At 30.7% G+C, this 10,837-nt stretch overlaps 1 protein-coding gene and 1 long non-coding RNA gene across 2 annotated transcripts; both read left to right on the forward strand.

Moving 5' to 3' along the window:
* Position 1: 1 nt before the first annotated feature.
* Positions 2-3,425, forward strand: LOC125062637 (prostaglandin E synthase 2). Its single transcript, XM_047668676.1, has 5 exons — positions 2-437; positions 512-721; positions 988-1,187; positions 1,611-1,823; positions 2,571-3,425. The coding sequence occupies exons 1-5, from the start codon at positions 165-167 to the stop codon at positions 2,827-2,829; spliced, it is 1,155 nt and encodes a 384-aa protein (XP_047524632.1). The 5' UTR covers positions 2-164; the 3' UTR covers positions 2,830-3,425.
* A 3,879-nt stretch (positions 3,426-7,304) lies between these two features.
* On the forward strand, positions 7,305-7,811 carry LOC125062741. The gene is made up of 2 exons (XR_007119319.1): positions 7,305-7,348; positions 7,548-7,811. It is a non-coding gene; the product is annotated as an uncharacterized LOC125062741 (long non-coding RNA).
* Positions 7,812-10,837: the final 3,026 nt, after the last annotated feature.

Here is a 10,837-nt window from a genome sequence, read left to right on the forward strand (position 1 = left end):
TACCAGGCCATAAACTCCAAAAAAAAAATAGATTCCAATCTTCAATTGATTAATTTAAATATATAACAATTAACATTTATAAATCATAATAAATACATTCTATTTGAGTAGACTATCATATCCATTATTATTTTATAATTAATTTAGGGGATCCATGTAATAGCATGTGGCGGCCAACCTTGACTATTTTCCGTAAGGTAATCTTACCTTCTCTGAAAGAAAACACATTTTCCAAAGTCTTATATTCAACTAAAACCAAGCTCCCTAAATCAACGGCAAAATTAACATTGGTGAGCGCTAGTGTTGGAATATTGATAGGTGCCGGCTATGGAGGTTACACACATTACAAAGTAAATGTTAAAAAAAGAAATAATGTCATTGAAACTGATGAATATGCCTTTTTAAAAGAAGCACCAGAATACAAAGCTCATTACAAGGTAAATTATTTCAGACTTAATTCTTTAATATTGATGTTACTTGGTAAATAGTCTAATACTTTTCATATTTGTAGGTTTTGAATGAGACAGACTCTAGCAATTTACAACTTATTTTGTTTCAATATCGTACATGCCCATTTTGTTGCAAAGTAAGAACATATTTAGATGCTAAAGGAATCAGCTATGAAGTTGTTGAAGTTGATGCTGTTCTCCGACAAGCAATAAAATGGTCAGGTTATAAGAAAGTGCCTATTTTATTAGCAAAAGTAGAAGATGGTTATCAGGTAGGTACATTTGCATGAATTAAATATTGATGTTTCAATGCTATTCATGAAATGTATGTTAGAGACACATTCAATATTATTTATGTGTATTTGAATTTAAATATAAGTAGCCTGTTTTTAGCTGTTAAATACTGTCTATATATTGATCTGTATAATATGGTGTGGTCAGTTTTAGTTATATTTTATAGCTATACTTTATAAAATGATGGCCAAATCATGGGCTAACCAGATCTTACATCTGGATTTAATTGGTTTTTACTTTTTAGCAATTACTTGATAGTACTGCAATTATATCTGTCCTTGAAACATATCTCCGGGATAAATCAATGCAGTTAAGAGACATCATAAAATATTATCCCACAACCCGGTATACCAATGATTCTGGAAAAGATGTAACAGATATAACCAATAAATATTTTGTTATGTTAAATAGCACAACAAGTGAAAAAAATAATTTTTTTGAAATGTAAGTTTCATACAAAATTATTTAAACCATGTAATGCCTGCAACGTTGATAGTGTTAAACCTATTTCTATAGGTCTTGTATACATTGTCAATATCATTTACCATGCATATCCCATGGGTGAATGAGTCATTAATAAACAAAATCACTATGTTTGTATCATTACAAATTATTAGTTACGCTAAGAAAAGGCTCACCTACCATCCCATTTCATTTACAAATAAGTGTAAAATAAAAATAAAAATTTTGCTTAAATTTTATTTGTTGAACAAAATTAAATATAAATATTATATGAGTTTACAACTAAAGATAGCCTGAAGAAAATGCACACTATTATAATAAGTAGTGTAATTTTCGTACAAGTTGTAAATATTGTATGAAAATATTAAATTGTAATATCAAAATATTACCTCCATATGTTTTCAGGGAAGAGCGGGACTGGAGGAAATGGGCAGATTCTGTATTGGTTCACACATTGTCACCTAATGTCTACCGAACAACTGAAGAAGCTATTGAGACATTTAAATGGTTTGAAGTTGTTGGTGGTTGGAGGGAATCTTTCCCAGCTTGGGAAGTTGCACTTATGGTTTATGGTGGTGCAGCTGCAATGTGGATAATTTCAAAGAGGCTTAAAAAGAGGTAAGTGTGATTTATCTTTAAATATGTGTTAATTTAATTTTAGATATATGTTTTTTAAAATATTATAAGTAATAAAAATACTAACTGTGACATATGTTGTATTTAAGAATAATTACTGAAACAATATTTCATTATAACATAGCACATTGGCAAAGTACCAGGTAGAAACATTTGTTGATGTTAGGTTTGAATATAAAGAAACATTAATGACCTACTTGGTTAATTAAAAGTCTTAAGACATATGTAACAGATGGAAAAAGCCAAAATTTATAAAATTTATACAGGGCCAATAGTGCCGTGAAATTATTGTAAGACTAAAATAAATGTCAGAGTAATAAATAAGGCATTGTTTGTTGATTCATAAAATAAAAGAAAGTAATGTATTTGATTATTATCAAAATTACATTAAATCCACATTAATAAATAAGGAATGGAACTATTCAATAGCTGTTTGAGGCTTGTTGCTTGATGTAATTATTGTTATGTATAGGGTATTTGTACTTGCACTATACACTTCTGTAATTAATATAATAATTAGATATTTTAATAATTAATATATTTTGGATAAAAATAAAGCCTGTGTAACTCAAGGATGTACCATACCATACTAATGATACATTTTTGATATCAACCTAGTTATTAGTAGTTTATTTATTACAAATCTTTCCTCATAATATTAGTATAGATGAGATGAAGGTCTACTTAAAGTCAATTCTATAAAAAAGCTAAATAATATTATTGTTTCAGACATAACATTAAAGATGACGAGCGTCAGTCATTATATGATGCAGCCAATGATTGGATGTCAGCCATTCAAAAGAAAGGCACTATTTATCTTGGTGGTAATACACCTAATTTGGCAGATATAAGCGTATTTGGTGTACTGTGTAGTATTGAGGGATGTCGAGCTTTTGAAGACTTGAGGCAAAACACAGCAATTGGTAATTGGTTTGATAATATGAAAAAACACTTAGAGACCACTAAAGGGAGGGTTATACCCCATTAATAAAGTATTTTTGACATATATATACAAAATAATTTAGGGCATAACATTCTACAGCCATTCATAGAGTCCTCACATATATTTTACCATCTTCAATACAGCTAGTGTGGTAATCAATTTGATTTGTCCTGGATAAAATATACTATTTTGTAAATGGTGAACTAAATTTAATTATTATTAATTTAGCTATTCTGTAACAATTAATTAAATATTTGCGATAAGGGAGACGCTATCCAGGCCTCAGGGATCATATTAAAATTATCTCACATTATAATTATCATGAAATAAAACTTATTTTTACTCTAAAACAGATCTTTTCTCGTGCATGGCTATTTTAGTATTATATTTAATATACATATAATTATAATTTCGCGAGCCTTGTATAACGAAGCGCGCAAGTAGTGTATATTTTATAAAATCCTACCATAAGCATATTAAGTTCAGTTGAGTTCAGAAAAAAAATTTGTTAAAATATGCCACAATTTGTATTTTCCAAAGAAATTGTTAAGTTTTATTAATAAGTTGTATTTTAGTTTACATGCCTTGATTATAACATATTTACATTATATGTAGTTAAAAGAATAAATGTAAATTTGTAACCACTGTTTTAATTATACACTAAGTTGATGTCTGCGACTGCGATCTTGAGGACTCGTGGCGAAGCAGTTTTTTTAAGGAATCTCTCGAGATATATTACGTAAAAGCCGAAACGGAACAAAGACGATCTCCGTATTAAAGCCTATTACCAAAGCACTTTGGATCCGAATAGTAAGCATGTATTTCGTTCGGAATAGATGAATAGAAATTTCAGTGAAGATTTGAACCGTATTATTTCCGATAAAAATGAGCATAAATATAGATAAAAACCGATAACAAAATTAAAAAAGCTTTTCATTATAAAAAAAAGGGTGCTTGTACTTATGTACGCGCGTAAGAAGTTATACTTCTTTGGCTTTCTTTATTTTTTTTAAATATTAAATTATTAATAATACATATTTAACGTTAATAATTTAATAATATTTAGTATATTAATCAATTATTAATTAATAATAATAATAATTATTATTTTATTATATTATTCATTCAATTTAAAAACTAGGTATGTTTCATAACCTTTTAACTAAGTAACAATAAGTCTTTGTGAAAAAGCGTTGCTAAATTTCTTTGAAAAAATAATTAAAACTCCTTTGTTTGTTTAAAAGGTACTCTACAAATGTCGTTATGGTAATTCAAAATTCTTGACATAGCTGCTAACTTCACGCATTTTCTATTTCTTTTTACTTGTAGATTATCTTATTCCCATCTCGCTCGCGCACGCTCGGCGCCCGGCTGGTTTAAAAAGAATTCGTTCAACTTTCGGACATCTTCATTCTGTTAATTAAGTGTCACAGTGCGCGCGCATCGTAAAATTTCACTCATATATTTTTCATAACGCGCCTAAAGAAGTAAAACTTCAAAAAGATCTTCTAATTTTACTAATGCAGGAAAGTCTAAAGCTGTTTAAGTCTAAACTTATTTTATAACGTATCGCACTTTAATAACCAAACATTTCTTGAATGGCATTACTCCCTCATAATTTTAAAATAACTCAAAGTTCGAATTCATTATGCAACTAAAAAACATAGCGAAAAATGTAGACGATTTTAGATTTCATTTTTACATTTCAATTTTCATTTCCTTCCTGAAGGCGAGATTGAGGTCAAAATCTCAAATACATAAAAAAAATTAGCGCCGCAAAGCAGTAAATTCATTAAGAGAAGGCCAGTTACCAATGATTTTCTAAGGAAATATTTGTGTAAAGAAAAGGATCGAAAAGCAACCCGACCGAAGGCAACCGAGGCTAAGGTCTAGAAGTTGTATTGTTGTAAGTATGACGTCGTCGCAGTTATTGTAGCCATAGAACGTAGGTGTCGCTATACATTAATAAAAAAAATATAAGTACTCAACGAAGGTATGTCTTCATACAATTACTCATTTTTATTTCTATTATATATTTTTTCGAATAGTTAACAGGTATAATAGCCACAACTTTGGTTTAATTGATAGAATATTTCGTTTCTTTCGCAGGAAATCTTTGAAAAAGAAAAAGAAATACTACAGAGCAGTGACACAAGTGATTAAAGAGTCATTTGAAAATGTAAGATCAGAAGAGTGGAAGAAAATGACTGATTAGGTTGTACATGTGGAAAATAAATATAAAGAAAGGGACAGGACTACAGAGGAACATTTAGAAAGTGTCATAATGGTAGGGGAGCCCAAGAGGGGATTTCGGGATTTACTAAAGCGCGGCAGATTAATATATAGGGGGATACCTTGTACCCGGTTAAGTACCTCCACAAAATATGAGGCCCATATATAAGGCCGCCCGTGAAGGAGACAGGATCAGATTAGTAAAAAAAAATTGACCATCAGAAATTCCCGAGCGCGTCAGATTAAGGTAGGGTGAGTTAATTACATCCTAAAAAGTGTATATTCCACTAATCTGACAATTTGAGAGTGACGGAAAAAAAGGGGAGGGCAACAAAGTTGTAAAAAAAACCGTCATCTCGACATTCTCGAGCGTAGCTAATTTTTTTTTTATTTTGAAGGAAATAATTCAAGAATAATGAAAAATATATAATCTGACGATTTCCGCAAGCCGAAATAACAAAAAATCATCGATAAAGTTAAATGCGTGCAGCTGCGTGATGCCTACATTTCCTTTAACCGATCGGAATCTACTAAACGGCGTTCTAAATATTTCCCTCAAAATTACATTTCCTGTGAATTTGAACCGATTCGGACCGATAGATTTTGAGAAATTTTGAAAAATCTTAAAAAAATAAGAAATATTTTTTTTTAAAGTGGTTTCTTTATTGATCAACTTCAAAAACTAATCCGCCTTTGAACTTGAAAAACCACGTCGATCGCCACCAAGCTCGTCAAAAGCGGTTGATTAGTTTGAGAGATATAGTGAACGAAAGAAACCCGAAAAAGTGTTTTTTCGGCATTACTCCGAAATTTGTGGTTCTATCAATTAAAATTGCAAAATTACTTATAATGTTGATAAAACTGCGTCGAATGCCGCCAACCGCGTGAAAATTGTTTGATCCATTCAAAAGTTATTGCGGTTTGAAAATTCCAAAAATAGTGTTCTATGAAAAATTCTATCAGACTTTCGAGCTGGGAGAGCTCAAATGCATAGACATGTTATTTCTTTGAACTCAGCGAGCTCAAAATATCAATTTTAAGCGCCCAGGAATGGAAGTAGCGGGAAGTTGCAGGAATGGCCCTTTCGGTGAATCGTTTTTCTAAATTTTTTTTGTCAGATCAGGCGAATCCCTCTAGATAATCGTCAGATTATGAGACAGTACGTTTAGAACATAAAGATGAACCACATATATCTTAATCTGACGCGCTTGAGTATTTCAAAATTGCGATTTTTTTTTGCATATTATGAAAATGGCCGTGGGTTTGCGTCCCATCGAAATCGTCAGATTAGTGAATGAGAGCTTTTTTTTGGTGCACTTAACACTCCCTTAGAAAATCTGACGCGCTCGATAATTTTTTTTTTTTTTTCATTTTCAACCCTTAAATACAACCACCCGCATCATGCAAACGATCAGATTAACATACGTACATTATTAAAAATACGTAGGGCATAGATGCTATCAATATCTGACGCGCTCGAGGATGTCCATGCAACAGTTTTTTTTACATATTTAACTATCTATAGCCGCTTCCCCCACCGATGAAAAGGAATTTATCATATAACATTTTTTTCTTCTTTTTATCTAAGCTTTGCATCCCAATAGGTCTCTACGACGCTCGAGTAAATCCCCATTTAGCATCGTGGGCTCCCCTACCATAATCAATGTGAGAGACAGTGATAACAGCAATGACTCTGATAAATCTATGCATATTGATTTTTTGGATTCTGATTTTGATTATTCCAAATAAAGTTGTGTTTTATAATAAATATAGTATTAGTTTTCCATGCAATGCTAGTCATTTTAAGTATCAATAGTAAAAGACTAAATACGTATTGTATTTAATTTCATAGGAATACAGTAACTATCAATTTAAAAAATAATAAAATAAAATCAAGTATCAAGTAAGTTTAATCCACAAAATATATAAAAATTTTTAGGGATTCAGTACTAAATTTTTCTGAATATGCCGCGCTTTTTCGTTATCTGCTTTCATTAGCCAGACTCTATACTATTATTGTTGTTTCTAATTAAGTGTCGAATGTAGAGTCCTTTTCATGAAAGAAGTCCCGCGGAGATTTTTGGAACTAAATTTGACAGGTCGGCCATGTTGTCGTTCGTCGATGTTATCAAGTTCGTTTGTTGTGGTAGATTTTTCTGAGTTTTTAACTAGCTTAGTGCATTTTAAAGATTGTTTACAGAGCCAAAAGTTGTAAAAAGTTCGGCTCGAGAAATTATATTGAATGTGAAAGAGTTCTGTGAAGCGGAAAAAAAGAATCAAGATGTTTTATTACCACTAAACAATGTTCGGAAGAGAGTAGTCGCCATAACAGGTACTTTTAAGAGTTGCCACAAAATAATTTTTTGCTGTATTGATAGGACTTGATGATATAAATTCATTTTTGCGACAAAATTGAACAAATACATAACGAATGAAACTAGGTAACTGAAAGTAAAACATATATTACATAGAAGATAACATTATAAACTTAAAGTTACTATTATTTTTAATTGTTCATTATTTAATTGCAGGTGTGTCGGAGAAGAGAACAGAGAACTGTAACAAGAATTACAAAAGAAGGTATAACAGCGGCGAGATCGTCGAAAAAAATTGTCACCCCGGGGAAGAGTCGCCCGCATTCGATAGTATAGTATCAATATAAAAAAGAACAATTATATCTACGGCTAGTGATACTGAAACAGAATCTGATTCTGTTTCCATTCACTCTTCAGACAGTGATGTTCCTATGGCTGATCCGCTGATTACAATTATTCAATAAAACTGAATTAAAAATTGTAATGCTTTTCTTTACCCTATTTTCTCATCTTTCCCCTGTAAGTAGGTAGAACACCGCTTATATAAGTAAATAAAAATATACTTTTTACATAACAGAAATATTGTTTCATCGAAGTATGCAGAAAATAGTATTATTTGATAAATTACAAGTGCTAAATGTAAAATAGGTAAATTTTTTACTTACAAATGGCAACATTAAGTGATGAGACTACAGCGCCGCGTCTGGGGGAATTCTTTCATGAAAAGGACAATAGTTTGTATTTTGTACCTTAATTTCGTCTGTGGTTAAAAATACTGCTTTTTGTAGACAAATTTATATTTTGTGACAACTGTCAAAATCACATTGGTTTTTCAATGTCTACTTAATCTGTGCTGTAATGACCAACTTAGGGGGTGTTCTTCCCAAATTTAGGGTGAATTAAGATGTCTAGTGGGTTTTATAGTGGGAATAGGGGGTAGTTTATTTATGTATTATTTTGTTTTTCTTAAATAAGGCTCGATTCTAAAATATTTATATGAAGAGTTGAACCCAACCAACCAAAATTAAAACAGGGTTGTAATATTAAAAAGATATAAACATCGAATTAACAGCTCTTTTATATACTATTTGAATGTATTTTCAATGCATTGAAATTATTTCTCAAACCGAATGTACAGCAAAAACTTTAGGGGTTTTAAAAAAGGAAGGGTATTTGAAGTTGGTCCTAGCCCCTAGGCCGGAATATTCTGTAATCTGTAGGATTTGGGCTGGCATGATGGCATCACTAAATCTGTGTTCGTCGCATTAAATAATAAATATATTCTTAATTTCCAATTTATCATCAGTCTAAAGTCTTAACATTTAAAATAACGATTTCACGAAAACTTTATTTATTTTAGTCCATATTTCGTGTCAATATGAAAATTACAATTAAGAAGTTGCAAACTCAAGAAGAGTTCAATTTTGAGGTAAGTCCCTATTGTAACCTGAGTGACTCAACAAATAGCATTTTGATAAATCTTTTACCACGAGATTGTTGTCTTTTTAGAAAATCTGTAGGTTGCATGTTCATCAGAGTTTAGCCTTGTCGGAAAGTGATAACTATGATAAAAAAATATAGTTGAACTTCGTTATAATTATAAATTTTTGAATTAAATAATTTTAGATTAAACTTTTTCTGTTTAAGGTTGAACCTTCTACGAAAATTATAGATATTAAACGTAATATTGCGTTTAAGGGCAAGCAAAGGGTTTCAACACAGAAATTATTGTACATGGGTAGGGCGTTACTTGATCACGAAACAATCAGTACATATCCTAATATTAAGGATGGTGCCAAGATACATCTATTAATTATCAAGCCCGAAGGACTAGAGGCAGCAGCAAGGTATTTTAAGGAAAAGGGTATGTCAGATGAAAAAGCCAACCGCTTGGGAAATCGTTTGCAAGTGGTAGCAAAAGAAACATTTAACAAAATGTCGTGGGATGATATTGAAAGGCTTGCATTGAACATATTGGCTTATGAAAATATAGATTTAACTAGATATACAGAAATTGGGGATTTACATAATAAATTGAATGAATGAATCAACATGAGGGCTCATTTATAAATTACTTAAATCTTAATTCAATGTATAATATAGTTTATTTGTGCTAATATTATGTAATTATTCAGCCCAAATTAATGTTAAACCTTACAGCTCGTCTTTTGAGGATCAACATCAACCATTTGTCTAAAATCTAGTATGCTGGTATGATGTGTTCAACATTTATATATTTCAATTGATATGTAGTACACAAGGTGTCAAATCTCACTAATCAATAAGTAACTCACAATAATTTGTAAATTGTATTAGTAAATGATACCTTTGTTGTTTTAGTGTAACTGCACCAAATGTATATTTATTATATTATGTAAGAGTTATTAAAACAGTATTAAAAACATAAAGGACTTTCTATTTACAAATAATACAACTTAAAATAATTTCAATATTTATTACAATTACTATTTATACAATCAATGGCAAGTAAATTTTATATTGCGACTACATTATAATATTAAATGCAATATCTTAATCCATCGAGGGATTGCTGAGTAGATTTAATAATTAAATTCCATACATTTAGATCATCTACAAAATTGTTACTATAGAATTAGTAAATTAAAAATGTGCCAGTTAAAGTTCACAGTAATTATGATAAAATCAATGCAGCGAATGCGGCTAAATATAAACTTATGATTGCATACAGGAACATTCTTTTTCAATAATAAAAGGGCGGCTGATGGCGAAGAATTTAGAATGCTGGTTGTTTTTAAAGGAATGTTAGTGAAAAACTCTTCAAATGCAGAGGCTACTTCGAGGTTGGAACTAATTACTTTGCCGTTTATGTTCACTTTATATTCAGTATCCTTTCTGGAGGTTCTTCCAGTCTCCTCGTTTATAATTTTCCAAGTAGCCTTTATCTTATCAGAGCTGTTGTTTATTTTAAGACTTAAGTGCTTCGCCTTAGTGATTCTACTCTTGCCTAAAACTTTTTGAGAATATCCTAACATAAGTTTTAAATTCTTCACTGTCATTATACTGTTTTTCATCACACAATTCATACAATTTTAGCCTTTTTTTGTGTAGCTCCAGAGCCCAGTCACAAAAGGTAGGTTTCTCCGAGACCAAAAAAGTCTGGAGTAAACACATTTTTGAATTCACCAATAACTGAATCAAAAAATATGCTATATAAATTATTAGGGCATTGGTTACTATGCAAAAATTGCATTTTAAATATTAAATTTTTCCTAAATCTGTCTAACCGATCATCTGTTATAGGAATTGTGCATATTTTCTTTTTTTGATCTTTACATTTTAGTATTTGAAATTCAAACAATTGACCAGAGTGGTCAGATGTAAGTTTGTTGATAATACAGGCATTGAGAGGAACTATATTACTATAGATATTGTCAATACATGTTGCCGTGGTGGCTGTAACCCTAGTAGGTACAATTAAAGTATTAATTAAATTATATGATTTAAACAGATTAAGCAAACGTTTA

Source organism: Pieris napi, chromosome Z (assembly GCF_905475465.1).
Source record: "Pieris napi chromosome Z, ilPieNapi1.2, whole genome shotgun sequence".
Taxonomy (NCBI): domain Eukaryota; kingdom Metazoa; phylum Arthropoda; class Insecta; order Lepidoptera; family Pieridae; genus Pieris; species Pieris napi.